Source organism: Cibotium barometz, chromosome 8 (assembly GCF_041138505.1).
Source record: "Cibotium barometz isolate CiBa-2024 chromosome 8, ASM4113850v1, whole genome shotgun sequence".
Taxonomy (NCBI): domain Eukaryota; kingdom Viridiplantae; phylum Streptophyta; class Polypodiopsida; order Cyatheales; family Cibotiaceae; genus Cibotium; species Cibotium barometz.
The window spans coordinates 59,777,564-59,796,050 of record NC_141053.1 but is presented as its reverse complement, the minus strand read 5'-3'; the positions used below and the strand labels follow the sequence as shown (position 1 = coordinate 59,796,050).

Sequence of the window (18,487 nt, the reverse complement as noted above, 5' to 3'; positions counted from 1 at the left end):
ATTGACCTTCACTGGCTCCGCCGAATGTGAGGGCGCGGTTAGTGTACTCACAAGGAAAGATCACCATCCCAGTTGCCTTCCATGGTGAAGGCAACCAGTGGTGATGATTTCCTACACAAGACTAGGAAAAACAACATTTAAATTTAATATTATCTGAATTTGAAATACAAAAGCAAGTATTTGATTTAGATTTAAATTCAGATCTAAGGAGAGAAGACTGTCCCCTTTAATGTGCTCCTGGTTGCTGCAAACACCAGTCGACAGCGGGTACTGATGGTGAGTTCAGGAGCAGTAGCAACAGACGAATGTGAGGGCAGGTACAGGGGCAACAGCAAACCTGCCTGGTCTTGGTTGGTGCAAACAACAGCCGGCGGGTACAAGCGTGGCAGGCAGCTGACGGATACAGGGGTGTCAGCCAGCAGGCGGGTACATGGGTGGCAGCCAGCAGGTACAGAGGTGGCTGCCAGCAGGCGGGTACAATAGCCGGATATAGGGGCTGGAGATAGGTGTTGATGACGGGTTCAACGTAGCAACAACAGTCGGCAGCAAGGCTGGAGGTGGGTATAAGGGGCAGCAGTTAGCAGGCGAAAACTATTCCCACCTCTCCATACAGTAGCTGTCTTCTTTTCCATCAAACACCCCCACATACCATTCACGTGTGGAGAGGATTGTTCCTATGCAATCCTTAATCTTAAATATGATTAGGCCTTAATTAAGGATTTATCCTTGGGTAAGCACATTAAAAGATGTCCAACCATTATTTTAAATATGTGTGAACACCCAACCTTATAAATATTTAGGTTTACACTACTTAATAGATTTTACATTTGGGAAAGGCCAAAAAGGCAATACTTACCACCCGTTCACACGCCACACCAACTCGTCAGCAAATAGCACACCCATGGTACACGGGGGGCGTCCCTGTCCAGTGTACTGGCACGTCATAGCAAGCAAACACATGAAAACAAATCATGCGAAAACAAAGTTTATGCATGCAAACATGAATGCATGTGCACGTGTAATGGACGAAATCTCCCTTTCATGAAACTTGCACAAGAATTTCTTGTCGGGCACAAAATTGGCGCAACAGAAATGTGAAGTCCTAGTCTTCCGATTATGGAGTGACAGTCCCATAGGTAAAACACAAATCCTAGCACGGGCCTTCCTATGGAGTGACAATGCCATAGACAAAGCTCGGCACGAATATCAGTCCTACCACGGAGTGAAAGTCATATGGATACGATGCAATCGTGGTCATACGCAGGTGGTAGCAAATAGGCTCCCGTGCATATGGCACAATACTGGTCACACGGGTGGCACAAAACTGGTTCCTATCCATGTGACATAAGATGACTGACCCTTTCACATGGGGCACTGGCCTGGCCACTTGTGAACATGGTACAAAACTGGCCACTCTATGGAGTGACAGTCCCATAGAAGTGGCTCCAGAAATGGAGATGGACCAAATGGTGACACACCACGAATTTCCTTTCACAGATGCCGCTCTGGACCCCTTATGGGATGAACTTCCCTCACCCGGCTTCTGCACACTTTTGATGTTTCGCGTGCCGCACGTGCCCAACGTCTTGTGCGGAGCTTTGACAGTGTGTCCATCGAGGCACACATCTACTTTGAGTACTTGACGGATTATTTCATCCTACTATCGAAGGAGTGGTCCATGTTACATGCAAAGCTGCGCCGCGCCAACAACACCATCCAACAACTACGCTCTCAGGAAGTAACCCGTCTTCAAGAGGAGCTGACAAAGGCTACTATTACTATGATTGAACTTCGTGATGAAGTTACTACTCTCAGTTCTTCTCTTATAGGATCATAGCATCATGCCGCTATGCTAAAGGTAGAGTTTCAGTCTGCTAGGACACACTTGCTACGGTTGATATGGATCTTGCACAACTTTCCTCTCTCAAGGAGCAGGCCGCCTAGTTTTAGGCTGTGAGGTAGACTCTGCAGTTTGCATTTGGAGGCCTCATGGCCACTCCTTTTGCCGGTCTAACCTTGAGTCATAGTGCAGCTACAGGTGGACCACCATCTACAGGGCAGAATGGCTCTATCGATCCTCCTCACACTGAAGGCCTATAGTTAAGTTTTGGATACTGTTACATTTCAAGCTTTAGTATGTAGGATTTTATTTCATTTCATTGTATATATACTTGAACATGTTGATCACGTTCTCTCTCTTGCAATATCTATTTTGAGCTCATAACAATCCCCCTGCAATGTCATGGCAGCCTCTCCATCCTCTCCATTGGCTTTTCTCTGCAATTCACGAAGGACGGTGAATCGGTTAGTGGTGGGCGATTTGTAGCCACCCTGGCTGCCCACTACTACAGGCCACTGTTTGGCCCTTTACTTTTGGACCGAACAAAAGTGCCAACTACCTTGGACCGGTCCAACCACTTGCATTGTCACTTTAGACCGGTCCAGCCCATTGCAAAACCCACTATCGGCCAGCGACTGTTTGGCTCTTCACTTTTGCATTGGACAAAAGTGCTGACTACCTTGGACCGGTCCAACCACTTGCATTGCCACTTTAGATTGGTCCAACCCATTGCATTGACACTTGGGGGCCAGGTGCACGACTTGCACTCACACTACAACGGTGCACCACTTATCTCTTGTGCTCACTTAATGAACACCACGCCCCTCGGCAGTGACGGTAGGGCTACTTGATGGTCACCCTTGGACCGGCCCAAAGGCCAAGCGGCATTGTACAAAGGGATATCAGGATTGTGTGAGTGGGATCATTCTTGGCAATACTACTGCAACTTGAGTCTCATCTATTTACGCATCGGGTGATGTGTATGGTGCACTCCGTGTTCTTGTGCTCTTGCCATTCTTACTGTTCTTGCTTATCTGTGTTCTTGCTCATGTGTGTATTCTGTGTACTAGTGAGCTATGCGTGCACCCCATAGCTCACATTCACCTAGTTTGTGACAACTCCTGAGGGCATACTGCCCTAAAGGGAACCCTGTGTTCAATGTGGTGTACACCGTCCTAGTCCAGCGTGCCGGTGTGGGAATGGAGTGGCTACAGGGATGTGATGTGTTCCACTGCTGGGGTGAATGGAGCTCACTGCACATTGGTGTGGGAATTCGGAGCCAAGAAGATTTCTTTGATGTTCAGGGTGGCATTGTGTTTTGAAGAGACATGTTGGCAGGTGCATCTTCCGCGATGTATTCAGTATCCAGGGGTGTCTATGGTTGCATCTTCTTCATCAGTTTTCTTCTTCGACTTTTGCACACTGAACTGCAGAGGGGGTGTTAAAATTTTGTGCTTCTCAATTTTTGGAATCTGGCTCTATTATTGGCATACATGTATTTTTTCAGGATTTATGCTAGTCGTGGGCTGTCGGCCAGCTTCATGGTGGCAGTCGGCCAGATCTGGGCCTTCCTATAGAAAGGGCCTCTCTCCCAGTTGTTGTATTCAATCAATCCCTGCGCATATGTTCTACATGCCCATCTGCTGGCTGTGTCGACCCCTTGTAATCTCTTTGCTATGATAATAGAACTTGATCGTTGCGCCTCTGACTCTCTCTCCTTTGTCTCTTGTGATCGCTTCCGCCTGTGCACACTTTCACAGTATGGTACACACGCACACACGCTTGCTTGCTATAATAAGATGGTACAGTAAATACACCTATTTACTAGCTATACATGACTAGGACTTTATTTTGTAGCCCCACAGGTGCTCCACTATGGGTCTCTCTACATCCCCTTAGTTGTTTTTTGATGGTGGACCCCATCTTTAACAAGAAAAGAATGCACCTTGACTGATCTATGCTGCGTTACCTGTAGTGTCCCATGCATGCCCGTGCCATGGTTGATCCTCAGCATGAACAATAGAATCCCTGATGAAGTCAGCATTTAGAGCATCTTCAGAAGCATCATCATCTTCATCACCATCAGTTTTAGCATCAGTATCATTTGATGTAGCATCCACATCAGCATCAGCATCAGTATCAGTCCCATCATCATCATCATCATCATCATCATCATCATCATCATCATAATCATCATCATCAGCATCAGCATCAGCATCACCATCATCACCATCATCACCATCGGAAGGCATGGGACCCTGTCGGCAGCCAGCATGGGGCCAGTGAGATTGGGAGATCGAAATGGAAACTCCAAACTGAATGCATTACCCTGTCTGTGGTGACATACTGCCTTATCAGTAGCTTAAGAGTAGATGCAGGAGTCAAATTTGTGGCTAGAGTCTCTTTTTCTCACTTGAAGAGAGGTAGGCCATACTCTAGATGTCTTTTATTAGCAGTCGCCTCATAATTCTTTTTTAATGAGGCTGAAGCTTGTTATCTGAATGTTTCAGGTCTTTGTAAACTTCGTTGTTTCCCCCCACTTGCTCTTGTATGGGATCCATTGACTGGGCTTGCCGTGATCCCCAATTTCTACACTGAAACTATTACAGTTGACTCATCCCCAGCATTGTGGGGTGCCCGTCGCGGATCAAAGGAGACGACCATAATTCTTCTGGTACATCAATCAATCAACTCACTTAAGCTAAGACATATCGGGTTGATACATGCCACTGTTCAAAGATCTTTCTCTAGTCTCCTGTTTACCAATGCATGCTTAGATAAATTTCTACTTTGCAATTATTTTGAAGGGAAAATCTCAATTACTTTTGATTGTAATGGCATTGTGCAGGTAGATCCCCATTGTGCTTATAAAATCACTGTGGGTGTGTCACTTTCGACATCTGCAACTAGGTTTTTGCTTATACATGGCTTGCAGGTCTGTGGCTTTTACATCCTGCACTCTGTTGCATGTACATACACCACAAAAGAAAGTCCTAATTATTGGATACATTGAAAAAGATCATTCACTTTTTATTACTTAGTATTGTATGAATTTTTGTTAGCACATTCTGCCTCACCCTTTACTCGTGTATGATGTTAGGATTTCGGGGTTTGTTTTTAAGACGTGGTGGCTTTGTTTTTGCTTGCTCAAAATTTACGTTATGATATTTCTTTCCTCGCTATTCTTGCTCCACGTCAAGCCCCCCCTCTTCCCCTTTCTATTCTCTCTCTCCATCCCACCCCCCCCCCCCCCCCCCCCCACCCGGGAAAGAGATCCTTCTATTAGATACCAAATAGAACAGTCACGCAAGCTAAATACATCCTCAGCTCCGTAAAGGAAGCGATTCCATCCAGGTCCCCCCGTCCTCTTTTTTTTTTTTTTTTTTTTCGAGAAAAGATCCTTTCATTAGTTATAAAAAACGCCCACTGGGCTACAAAACCCTCTCCTGCTCATAAGAAGGTAGAGCAGAGATCCAATCAAGGCAGCTAGGGAGACTCTCCCTAGGTGCAAAAAAGTACAAATAAAAAAGGTACAAATAACTGAGAGGCTATATCATACAATAGGAGGGGGGAAAATCCAAACAGGTGGCGTGTAGTGCCAGCGGGGGGTACCGGCGTGTGGAGTATAGAAAGGGCCACTGCGCCAAGTGGTGTGGAAGGCTTGGCGCCGCCAGATCACTCGATCCGAGTCGCCCCGGATGCGGTCATACTGTCCTCGCAGGGTGTGAATCAACTCCTGCCAGATAGCCCGAACAGTCTCTGCTGGTGGCTCCAGTCTCCTCTCAAAGGCCCTGAAACAACAGGCTCTCCCGGTGAACCATATGGTGAGGCTGCTGAGGAGCTCCCATCGTAAATCCCTCTCCTGTGTCCAGTCGGTTGTCGAGAAATCCGGTGAAGGAACAAGGCGAGGCTGGCCCCTAATGAATCTGATGGCCTGGCTGTCCTGCTCTGTCTCGTATCCCAGAGGTGGCCCTGACGAAGTCGACCAAGCAGTGGCTCCCCACGTATACATGCCCTCTGGAGAGAGGGGGGCCAAAATGCGCAGCATCCTCAGCCAAATCTGCTGCGCCTGTGGACAGTCCCATAGGCAATGTCTCTGCGTCTCCAATGGGTGGCTGCATCGGACGCAGGCCGGCGGAAGGCCACTGTAGACAAGCCAGGTGCCAGCTGCAAAGCCCTTGTAGGCAACCAGCCACTCGAAAGCCGAGATCTTGTGTGCCTGTCGGCTAGCCCAGAGCGTGGTCCAAAAATCCTCCAGGAACTCCTGTGAGAGTCCCTGAAACCGCCAATGCTCCGATGCAGCTGGAGAGACCATCCTCCTCGCAGTCAAAATATGCCTCCCCAACCGAACAGTGTACTGGAAAAAGGTGATCTTTGTGGCCTTGGGGGACGCATAAGGATCATGCCACTCGTACTCGCCAGGGTCCCACTGGAGCCGAGCCAGGGGGCGTGCAGCATATGCCCATATGCTCCAATCAGAGTCCACATCTGCAGGGTCTGGATCAATATGCCACTTCTGAGAAGCGGCGGCCACTACCCGTATCCTCTGAAAGATGCACACTGCAACCAAAGGCGACTCCGCCTCCACTCTCTGAAGTTTGCCCTCATCCTGTATCTCATAGTAGAGGCATCTACCATCCTCAGTGCAAGCTCTGACAACAATCAGGATCTCCAACTGTGTAAAGGCTCCCATCCACTGTGGGGCCGCTGGCTCGAAAGGCGTGAACCACTCCTCAGTGAGTGCCTCCTGAATGTCATCCCTCATAATCAGCCCCCCTCTGAAGTGACTCAGCCTCTCCGCCTGGATCCCTCCGGGAGACTGCAGAAGGCCTGCCAATCTCCAAAACTGCGTGCTCGGCCTGTCGCCAATGGTCCCCAGGCTAGACGAAGCCGAGAACCCAGCATATGACCCTGCTCTGTGCGTACTGCGGGGCTCCAGATGAGCGGTTGTCTGGCCCGCTCCTCATCACAAGTGGGAGGTTTCTAAGAAAGCCCCGGTCTCAGCAACTCCCAAGCTCGCAGGATGCTCAAGGCAAATCTGTCCTCCCATCCTCTACTGAGGCCTGTCCTCCTCATCTCTATGAAGATCCACCGTATCTCTGGTGCCCAAGTGCCCCCTGCTGGGGGAGCTCTAGCCTGCAGCAGCTGTTGAAAAAGAAGCTCCTTCCAAGGCTCAGTGCCTGGAAGCAGCCCCCGAACAATAAGCTTCCCCAACAAGGCTCTACTCTGATCAGCTGGATCTATAATGCACAAGCCTCCCCTGGGCCAGCGGAAGAGTAATAACTGCCCACAAGTAACCTTAGCCCGGGCCGGCTGACCATCCCGCCCAGACCAAAGAAAGTTCTTGATCAGCCTCTGTACTTGGCTGATGCAAGAGCTGGAGAAGATCCAACAAGTGATGTACCACATAATCGCTAAAAGCACCTGATTTGTCACCACCACCCTGCCAGCCAAGGATAGCCGAGCTGCACTCCAATATAAAAGCTTCTTCCGAATGCTCAGAAGAAGCGGGGCGATCTGCTGCTCAGGTGACAAATCAAGTCCAGTCTGGCATCCCACATACCGCACTGCTGTGCCAGGAGGAATCCATCTAAAACCCGGGTCTGGGCTCCATGCCGGAGCGGGAGCGCTACTGATCCAAAAAGCCACTGTCTTGCGCCAATTGATCAATGCTCCCGAAGCCACACCAAAAACCTGTAGCGACTGCTCTGCCCTCTGTAGATTGGCCTACTGGCCATGCAGAAACAATCCCGTGTCATCAGCAAACTCAGAATCGAGCAGGTCCTCACCTCGGACTGGAAGCTGGAGTCCTCTCAAACCAACCTCCTTTGCTGTCAGATACATGCTCATAGCCTCTGCAAAGAAAAGAAAAAGGAGCGGGGCGAGAGGGCATCCCTGACGGACTGATCTGGTCAACCCAAAACTCGCCCCTCGTCCTCCTGCCATCAACACCTGGCTACGAGCTGTGGAATATAGAGCCGCCACTCCTCGAATCCAGTCTGGCTCAAAACCCAGGCGAAGCATAGTGCCCTCTAGAAAACCCCAATCGACTCTATCGTATGCCTTCTCAAAATCGAGAAGCATAACGACCAAGTCCTCACCGAGAAATCTAGCTCGGGCCGTCGCCTCCTAGAAGGTGAAAATGTTGTCAAGGATACTGCGCTCCTTGACGAATCCTGTCTGAGTAGCATGAATCAACTCCCCAAGGAAGGGCTGGATCCTTAAACTCAAGGCCTTTGCTAGGACCTTGTAGACAGTATTGAGGATCGTAATAGGCCTCCAATGCCGAATATCATCTGACACTCCCTCCCCCTTGGGAATAAGAAAGATCAAGCCCTCTGAAAAACTCTGTGGCATCACCCCAGTGTCCAAAACATACTGAAAGCCCCTGCGGAGGCCTGGCCCCAAAAGGTCCCAATAGCGCATAAAAAAGGCAGGCGTCAATCCGTCCTCCGCAGGGCAACTATGATGCGGAAGGACCCTCAAAGCCTCAACAAGTTCATCTCACCCAAAACTGTGTGCATACGATCTGTGACCCTCCTCTGCACATGGGCCCACACAGTCTGTCTGCAAGCATCACGTGCCTCCGTGGCTGGCTCCGCTGAAAGCAGGTCTCTATAGAACTCAATGGCAATAGCTCTAATCTCCCCGGGCTCAGTGGCTAACGATCCGTCCTGCCTCCAGAGCTGGCGTACTCCTGCTCGAGCATGGCGGGGTCCGGTGATCTCAAAAAACTCCCCACTCACTCTATCACCAAGCTGCGTCCACTGAGAGGCCCGGCGATGATAGTAGAACTCGTGTCTCTGCTCCTCTGCCTCTCTAACCTCCTGGCGTGCCTGGCTCAGCTGGGACGCCACCCACTCACATGTAGGCAGCTGCTCCTGAAGACGTTGGAGCGAAGCAAGGCTACGTCTCAAGCGACGCTCCCGCTCTCGTGTCTCTCCCAGCCGTGTCAAGGCTGTAACGTGCAAAAAAGAGCTGAGCTCGATGAGTCCCTGGGCACACTGGCCTGCTGCATCTGGGTCAGAGCTTTGGCTATCATGCCATATCCTCTCAATGTCCTCACAAAGACTGGGATCTGTAAGTATCCTCTCTGGGATCCTCAACTGCAAGCTGGTCTCCCGTGTCCTCTCCTCAAGTGTCAAAATAACTGGCGCATGGTCTGAAAAAGAGGTGCCAGCGAGAATGCCAACGGAGCCACCACGCTCTCCGAACCTGTCGCCCACATAGAAGCGATCAATCCGTGATAGATTAGTCCCTCCCTGCCGGCGTTCCGATTGAGAGAAACTAAGACTGTCCTGAGAACGGGAGAAAGCCTCATGCTGCCATGCATCAGTGATCCGCAGTGTCATACAAAATCGCTCCCAATCTGCAAGCTCCGTGCCGTGCACTGTAACATGACTGCCTCCCACCCTATCGGCCGGGTCCTCAAGCATGTTGAAGTCTCCCCCGACACACCAATGTGCGGCCTCGGGTAATGCATCTGTAACAAGGGTCCAGAACTCTGCTCTGGCACTAGCATGGTTTGGCGCATAGACATTGAGCACACCAAAGTGCTCATCGTGCATCCTCAGAATAACATACTGCGCTCTACCAGGCACAATGACCCCGCGATCCACAATGGCCTGCCGCCATACATCCGCAATGACCATACATACTCCTCCCTGCCCACCCAAGGGGCCAAAACCTGCAGACCAAAATGTGTCCCATCTACCAGGCATCACCGAACCAGATCTCCGAATTCTGCTCTCACTCAAATGGTACTCCTGCATCATCAGAATATCAATAGTGCCCCCAACTAGGCATCTCTGAAGCTCCTGCCTCAAGCAACCACGATAACGTACATAGGGTGCGCCGCCAAGGCCCTGTACATTCCATGAGATGATCCTCATGGATGACGTGCTGAGGTGGAGGCTATCTCAGCCATACGGCGGGCCTTCGCAAGCGGCTTGGATGGAGAGTAATCCCCATCCGAGCGGCTACGAATCTGCCCACCTGGTGTGCTGCAAGATTCTCGGACCAGGCGCCAGTGGCTGTGTCGCATAGCGACTGCCTCCCGCTCGGAGAGAGAAACCTCATGTATGCATACATAGCCAGGGTCTCGTGCTAGGTCTGCCACTATGCGAACCACCAAATGTCGATTCCCGGAGGCATCCGCACTCCCGGTATCAAAGAAATGTGCCAACTCCCAGAGCCGACCTATCACGTCTCTCATTTCCAAATCGCTCACATGGTGAGAAAACTCAACGGCCTAAGTCTTCAAAATACTAAGAGCGAGATCCAGAGTCCACTCCCGGTCACTAGTGCCGCAAAGAGGGAAGGAGAAGGCCACCGCTGAATCAAGTGCCTCCTCCCCTCGGGCCGGAGGTATCACCACATGAACTTTGATGGGTGTTGGCTCATGGGGGCCCTCCGCTCCAAAAAGGCGTGTAAAGGAGTAGTCAAAAGCCTCCGAGCGCTGTTTAGTGTCGAGACTACTCAGCCGACTGCGGATAGAGGATATCCGTGAAGCACGAATCGGCATGGTAGGTCTCCTCTGCGGTGCACGAGCAAGGTCGGTGCTCAGTGCCCGCCGGACTGCAGGTGAGCGCTAGGGTACTGCCAGTACCTCCCGGGGAGCTGAGGCGAGCGGAGGGGGAGGAGGGGGGGAAGAAGGGGGTGGGGAAGGAGCCACTGAAAATGCGGGAGCGGGAACGGGAGGAGGCGAAGGTGGAAGCGAGGCGGGAGGGGGGGACGGGGGAGGGGGAGGGGGAGGGGGGGGTGGGGGTGGGGGTGAAGGGGGGGGTGCTAGCATCTCCTGATCCTCAGTCTGCGCTGGGGTCTTCTCCTGGAGGGGAGCAAAGCTGTTCCTCACTGGAACCCAATGATGCTGAGGCTGTGTCTGCTGCTGCGTCGACGGGGGAGGGGGGTGGTGGGGGTGGGGGTGGGGGTGGGGGTGGGGGTGAAGGGGGGGGTGCTGGCATCTCCTGATCCTCAGTCTGCGCTGGGGTCTTCTCGTGGAGGGGAGCAAAGCTGTTCCTCACTGGAACCCAATGATGCTGAGGCTGTGTCTGCTGCTGCGTCGGTCTCTGGGCATGCTGCTGTGGCTGTCTCCCTCTACGGCACCCCTGTCCAGGTTGCCAATCCGAGGTCTCTGTGGGTTGAGCAGGTGTCCCGGAGGGTGCCTGTCGAGCCGCATCTGTGGGCGGGCCATCGGAGGTCTGCTGTTGCGGTGAAGGTCGGGGTCTCCTGCGAGGGGAGGCCTTGGCCAGGTGGCCGACCTGCCTGCATATAAAACACTGGTTCGGGAGCCCTGAGAATTCCACTCTCTGATCGATCCATCCCCCCCCTATCCTAGGTAATTGAATGACCTTCGGAAGGGAGGAGATGTCTGGAACCAAAACTCTGACCGAAGGCAGGCCAGCTGTCGGCCGTGCACTCTACTCGCGAAGAGAAGATGAGAGAAGAATGTTCTCTGAATTTTGGTCCATGCCGCGGAACACTGCCTGCCTGGCTACTTCCACACGTGCAGCCACCTAGCGTAGAGAGCCTCCCACTTGACACCCGCTTGGCTGCCCGACTGGCTGCAGAGAATCTCTTGCCTTACGCCTGCCTGTTGGTTGCCCCCGTTGCTGCCCGTTTTTGCTGCCTGTCCGTAGCCCCTTTGCTGGCTGCAGCCTGCCTGTAACCCTTGCGTGCAGCATCGCCCACCAGTACCACACATACGTGCACCCTGTACCACACGTATAGCAGTCTGGTGGCCGCCTGGTCACCCGCCTGGTAGCCATACGCACAGCAGCACCCGCTGCCTGTACTTCCTCACACATGGCCGCCGGTACCATACGTACGCGCAGCTGCAGCAACTCCACACGGCGACCTGAATCCAAGGTGATGCGCCTGAATATTCCACGTGCCAGCGCGATTGCTCAAGGAATATCATACGCCATGCGCCACCCTTCACCTTTTTTTTTTTCTCGAGAAAAGATCCTTTCATTAGTTATAAAAAACGCCCGTAGGGCTACAAAAGATCCTCTCCTGCTCACAAGAAAAACAGAGCAGAGAACAAAGCAAGGCAGCCAGGGAGACTCGCCCTAGGTGCTGAAAAGTACAAGTATCAGTACAAAGAACTGAGGGGCTATATCATACAATAGGAGGGGGGAAAAGCCAAACAGGTGGCCTGTAGTGCCAACGGGGGGGACCCCGCGTGTAGGGTATAGAAGGGGCCGCTGCGCCAGGTGGTGTGAAAGGCCTGGCGCCGCAAGATCGCCTCATCCGAGTCGCCCCGGATGCGGTCATACTGTCCTCGCAAGGTGTGGATCAACTCCTGCCAAATCCCCCGAACAGTCTCTGCTGGTGGCTCCAGTCTCCCCTCAAAGGCCCTGAAACACCGGGCCCTCCAGGTGAACCAGATGGTGAGGCTGCTGAGGAGCTCCCATCGTAGATCCCTCTCCTGTGTCCAGTTGGCGGACGAGAAATCCGGTGAAGGAATAAGGCGAGGCTGGCCCCTAATGAATCTGATGGCCTGGCTGTCCTGCTCCATCTCATAGCCCATAGCAGGCCCTGACGAAGTCGACCAGGCAGCGGCACCCCACGTATACATACCCTCTGGAGAGAGGGGGACCAGAATACGCAGCATCCGCAGCCAAATCTGCTGCGCCTGAGGGCAGTCCCATAGGCAATGTCTCTGTGTCTCCATAGGGTGGCCGCATCGGACGCAGGCCGCCAGAAGACCGCTGTAGACAAGCCAGGTGCCAACTGCTGAGCCCCTGTGGGCGACCAGCCATTGGAAAGTCGAGATCCTGTGGGCTTGTCGACTAGCCCAGAGCCGGGCCCAAAAATCCTCCAGGAACTCTTGTGAGAGTCCCTGTAGCCGCCAGTGCCCCGCTGCAGCTGGAGAGACCATCCTCCTCGCCGTCAAAATATGCCGCCCCAACCGAACAATATACTGAAAAAAGGTGATCTATGTGGCCTCAAGGGATGCATAGAGATCATGCCACTCGTACTCACCAGGGTCCCACTGGAGCCGGGCCAAGGGGCGCGCTGCATATGCCCATATGCGCCAATCCGGGAGCACATCTGCAGGGTCTGGGTCAATATGCCACTTCTGAGAAGCGGCGGCACTACCCGTATCCTCTGAAAGGTGCACTCTGCAACCAAAGGCGACTCCACCTCCACTCTCTGAAGTCTGCCCTCATCCTGAATCTCATAGTAGAGGCATCTGCCATCCTCAGTGCAAGCTCTGACAGCAATCCGGATCTCCAACTGTGTAAAGGCTCCCATCCACCGTGGGGCCACTAGCTCGATAGGCGTGAACCACTCCTCTGTGAGTGCCTCCTGAATGTCATCCCTCATAATCAACCCCCCTCTGAAGTGACTTAGCCTCTCCACCTGGATCTCCTCTGGGAGACTGCAGAAGGCTTGCCAGTCTCCAAAGCTACGTGCTGCGCTTGCCGCCAAAGGTCCCCAGGCTAGACGAGGCCGAGAACCCAACATATGACCTTGCTCTGTGCGAACCGCTGGGCTCCAGATGAGCGGCTGTCTGGCCCGCTCCTCAACACAAGAAGGTCTCTGAGAGAGCCCCGGTCTCAGCAGCTCCCAAGCTCTGAGGATGCTAAAGGCAAATCTGTCCTCCCATCCTCTACTGAGGCCTGTCCTCCTCATCTCTATGAAGATCCATCGAATCTCTGGTGCCCAAGTGCCCCCTGCTGGGGGAACCCGAGCCTGCAGCCGCTGCAAAAGAAGCTCTTTCCAAGGCTCAGCGCCTGGAAGCAGCCCCCGAACAATAAGCTTCCCCAATAAGGCTCTACTCTGATCGACTGGATCTATAATGCGCAAGCCTCCCTCGGCCAGCGGAAGTGTAATAACTGCCCATGCAACCTTTGCCCGGGCTGGCTGACCGTCCCGCCCAGACCAAAGAAAGTTCCTGATCAGCCTCTGTACCGGGCTGATGCAAGAGCTCGAGAAGATCCAGCAAGACGTAATGTACCACATGGTTGCTAAAAGCACCTGATTTGCCACCACCACCCTCCCAGCCAAGGATAGCCGAGTTGTACTCCAATACAAAAGCTTCTTCCGAATGCTCCGAAGAAGCGGGGCAATCTGCTGCTCAGGTGACAAATCTAGTCCAATCTGGCATCCCAAATATTGCACTGCTGTGCCAGGAGGAATCCATCTAAAAACCGGGGTCCGGGCTCCATGCCGGAGTGGGAGCGGTACTGATCCAAAAGGCCACTGTCTTGCGCCAATTGATCAATGCTCCCGAAGCTGCACTAAAAACCTGGAGCGACTGCTTTGCCCGAAGAAGATTGGCCTCCTGGCCATGCAAAAATAAGCCCGTGTCGTCAGCAAACTCAGCATCGAGCAGGTCCTCCCCCCGGACTGGGAGCTGGAGTCCTCTCAAACCAACCTCCTCTGCCGTCAAATACATGCTCATAGCCTCAGCAAAGAAGAGAAAAAGAAACGGGGCGAGAGGACACCCCTGACGGACTGATCTGGTCAGCTTAAAACTCGACCCCCGTCCTCTTGCAATCAACACCTGGCTACGAGCTGTGGAATACAGAGCCGCCACCCCTCTAATCCAACTTGGCTCAAAGCCCAGGCGAAGCATAGTGCCCTCTAAGAAACCCCAATCGACTCTATCGTATGCCTTCTCAAAATCGAGAAGCATCACGATCAAGTCCTCACCAAGAAATCTAGCTTGGGCCGTCGCCTCCCAGAAGGTGAAAATGTTGTCAAGGATACTACGCTCCTTGACGAATCCTGTCTGGGTAGCATGAATGAACTCCCCCAGGAAGGGCTGGATCCTCAAACTCAAGGCCTTTGCTAAGACCTTGTAGACAGTATTGAGGATCGTAATAGGTCTCCAATGCCGAATATCATCCGACACTCCCTCCCCCTTGGGGATAAGAAAGATCAAGCCCTCTGAAAAGCTCTGTGGCATCACCCCAGTGTCCAAAACATACTGAAAGCCCATGCGGAGGCCTGGCCCTAAAAGGTCCCAATAGCGCATAAAAAAGGCAGGTTGACGTCAGTCCGTCCTCCCCTGGGCAACTATGGCGCGGCAGGACCCTCAAGGCCTCAGCAAGCTCAACCTCTGAAAGAGGCTCACCCAGAACTGTACGCATACGATCTGTGACCCTCCTCTGCACATGGGCCCACACAGTCTGTCTGCAAGCATCCCGAGCCTCAGTGGCTGGCTCCGTTGAAAGCAGGTCTCTATAGAACCCAGTGGCAATGGCTCTGATCTCCCCGGGCTCAGTAGCTACCGATCCGTCCGGCCTCCCAAGCTGACGGACTCCTGCTCAAGCATGGCGGGGTCCAGTAATCTCAAAAAACTCCCCAGTCACTCTATCACCAAGTTGCATCCACTGAGAGGCCTGGTGACGATAGTAAAACTCATGTCTCTGCTCCTCTGCCTCTCTAACCTCCTGGCGTGCCTGGCTCAGCTGGGACGTCGCCCACTCACTTGAGGCTTATGCTCCTGAAGGCGTTGAAGCGAAGCAAGGCTGCGTCTCAGCCGATGCTCCCGCTCGTGAATCTCTCCCAGCCGTGTCAAAGCTGCAGCGTGCAGAAAAGAGCTAAGCTCGATGAGTCCCTGGGCACACTGGCTTGCTGCATCCTGGTCAGAGCACTGACTATCATGCCAAATCCTCTCAATGTCCTGAGTGAGACTAGGATCTATAAGTACCCTCTCTGGGATCCTCAATTGCAAGCTGGGCTCCCGTGTCCTCTCCTCAAGTGTCAAAATAACTGGCGCATGGTCTGAAAATGAGGTGCCAGCGAGAATGCCAACGGAGTCCCCTCGCTCCCCTAACTAGTCGCCCACATAAAAGCAATCAATCCGTGATAGATTAGTCCCTCCCTGCCGGCGATCCGACCGAGAGAAACTAAGACTGTCCTGAGAGCGGGAGAAGGCCCCATGCTGCCATGCATCAGTGATCCTCAGTGACATGCAAAATCGCTCCCAAGCTGCAAGCTCCGTGCCGTGCACTGTAACATGACTGCCTCCCACCCTATCGGCCGGGCCTTCAAGCATTTTGAAGTCTCCCCCGACACACCAATGTGCGGCCTCGGGTAATGCATCTGTAACAAGGGTCCAGAACTCTGCTCTGGCACTAGCATGGTTGGGCGCATAGACATTGAGCACACCAAAGTGCTCATCGTGCATCCTCAGAATAACATACTGCGCTCTACCAGGCACAATGACCCCGCGATCCACAATGGCCTGCCGCCATACATCCGCAATGACCATACATACTCCTCCCTGCCCACCCAAGGGGCCAAAACTTGCAGACCAAAATGTGTCCCATCTACCAGGCATCACCGAACCATATCTCCGAATCCTGCTCTCACTCAAATGGTGCTCCTGCATCATCAGAATATCAATAGTGCCCCCAACCAGGCATCTCTGAAGCTCCTGCCTCAAGCAACCACGATAACGTACATAGTGTGCGCCGCCAAGGCCCTGTAAATTCCATGAGATGATCCTCATGGATGACGTGCTGAGGTGGAGGCTATCTCAGCCGTACGGCAGGCCTTCGCAAGCGGCTTGGATGGAGAGTAATCCCCATCCGAGCGGCTACGAATCTGCCCACCCGGTGTGCTGCAAGAGTCTCGGACCAGGCGCCAGTGGCTGTGTCACATCGCGACTGCCTCCCGCTCGGAGAGAGAAACCTCATGTATACATACATATCCAGGGTCGCGTGCTAAGTCTGCCACCATGCGAACGACCAAATGACGAATCCGTAAGGCATCCACACTCCCGGGATCCAAGAAAAAATGAGCCAACTCCCATAGTCGGCCTATCACATCTGTCACCTCCAGATCGCTCACATGGTGAGAAAACTCAACTGCTTGAGTCTTCAAAGTGCTAAGAGCGAGGTCCAGAGTCCACTCCCGGTCGCATGGGCCACAAAGAGGGAACGAGAAGGCCACCGCTGAATCAAGTGCCTCCTCCCCGCGGGCCGGAGGTATCACTACATGAACTCTGATGGGTGCTGGCTCATGGGGCCCTCTCCTCCAAAAAGCCGTGTGAAGGAGTAATCAAAAGCCTCCTAGCGTTGTCTAGTGCCGAGGCGACTCAGCCGACTGCGGATAGATGGTATCCGTGAAGCCCGAATCAGCATGGTAAGTCTCCTATGCGGTGCTCGAGTAAGGTCGGTGCTCAGAGCCCTCCGGACTGCAGGTGAACGCCAGGGGACTGCCAGGGCCTCCTGGGGAGCTGAGGCGGGCGGGGGGGGGGTAGGAGGGGGGGGCGAGGAGGGTGGAGAAGGAGCCGCTGTCGAAACCGGAGCGGGGGCGGGAGGGGGTGAAGGTGGAAGCGAGGCGGTAGGGGGGGACGGGGGAGGGGGGGTGAAGGAGGGGGTGCTGGCATCTCCTGGTCCTCAGTCGTCGCAGGGGTCGCCTCTTGGAGGGGAGCAAAGCTGTTCCTCACACGGGAACCCAGTGATGCTGAGACTGTGGCTGCTGTTGCATCGGTCTCTCGGCGTGCTGCTGTGGCTGTCTCCCTCGAGACGGCGTCCCTATCCAGGCTGCCACTCCGAGGTCTCTGTGGCCTGAGTAGGTGTCCCGGAGGCTGCCTGCCGAGCCGCATCTGTGGGCAGGCCATCAGGGGCCTGCTGCTGCGGTGAAGGTCGGGGTCTGCTGCGAGGGCAGGCCTTGGCCAGATGGCCGACCTGCGTGCAAATAAAGCACTGGTTCGGGAGCCCCAAGAACTCCGCTCTCTGATCAATCCATCCCCCCCCCCCCCCCCCCCCTATCCTAGGTAGCTGAATGACCTTCGGAAGGGAGATGTCAGACACCAACACTCCGACCGAAGGTAGCCCAGCTGCTCTGGCCACCACTGAAGTTGCTGTGGGGCGAGTCTCTAGCACCGAACCCACCAATGCTCCTAGCCTAGAAAGGAGTGGAAGGTACTCCTGGCGGAGTCCAGGGAAGCAAACTGTAACATGGAAAAGGCGCTCTCCCCGCTCGGCCGCTGCTGGGTCAAAGCCATGCTGCCAAGGTCTGAAGAAAGCCCGAGCACCCCTGATGTCAAGGGGACTCATGGCTAGGACCTTGGCCACGCTCTGGGCTGTCTCGAACTCGATCTGGGGCCCAGTAGCTGAACATCCAGGATCTTGCCCACATTTGCAAGAAGGCGGGCCTCGAGAAGATCCCGGATCTCCCCTCTGCTGCGGCAAGTGCCGACTATACGGCAGATGGTGGAATGTGCCTGGAGGCGTTCCACCTCTGCGGCGAGGCTCGCTTCCTCTTCTGGCGAAAGAGAAAGCCTGATGGGGGTGTCCTCATGGGCAGGCGAGGGGGCTGCGGGGGAGTCCCTTTTGAGGCGGGGCGGGGGGAGCCTCCATCAGTGTCTGAAGCTATGTCGAAGGCGGAGCGAATGCGGAGAGTCCTGCAAGAACCGAGCTGCACACAAAGGACGGAGGGGAAGGCGGAAGGCAAAAAGAGAAGAACAGGGGGGACGGAAAAAACAGAAAAGGAAAGAGGGGGGGGGGCGGTAAGGCGGCGAAGACAAAAAGCCCCTAGGGGGGAGGCGGAAGCAGCGCGAGAAAGGGGGCATGGGGGAAGAAAAGGCGACGGCGGCTAAAGGGGAGGCGGGGCGCTGAAGAAAGACGGGAGGGCGCGAAGGAGAGGAGTAGGAGCAGGGGACGGCGGTGCTACAGCGCT

The 18,487-nt window shown here is 53.9% G+C and overlaps 1 protein-coding gene across 9 annotated transcripts in view; it reads left to right on the top strand.

Annotated features, from left to right (window-relative positions):
- The window catches only part of LOC147636500 (GPI inositol-deacylase A-like), a 153,149-nt gene that overhangs the window by 92,317 nt on the left and 42,345 nt on the right, over positions 1–18,487 (top strand). For all 9 annotated transcript variants that reach the window (XM_086801963.1, XM_086801965.1, XM_086801962.1 and 6 more), the window contains 2 exons: positions 4,351–4,514; positions 4,689–4,775. In XM_086801963.1, the coding sequence (XP_086658089.1) occupies positions 4,351–4,514; positions 4,689–4,775 (251 nt within the window). The remainder of the gene's footprint in view (positions 1–4,350; positions 4,515–4,688; positions 4,776–18,487) is intronic.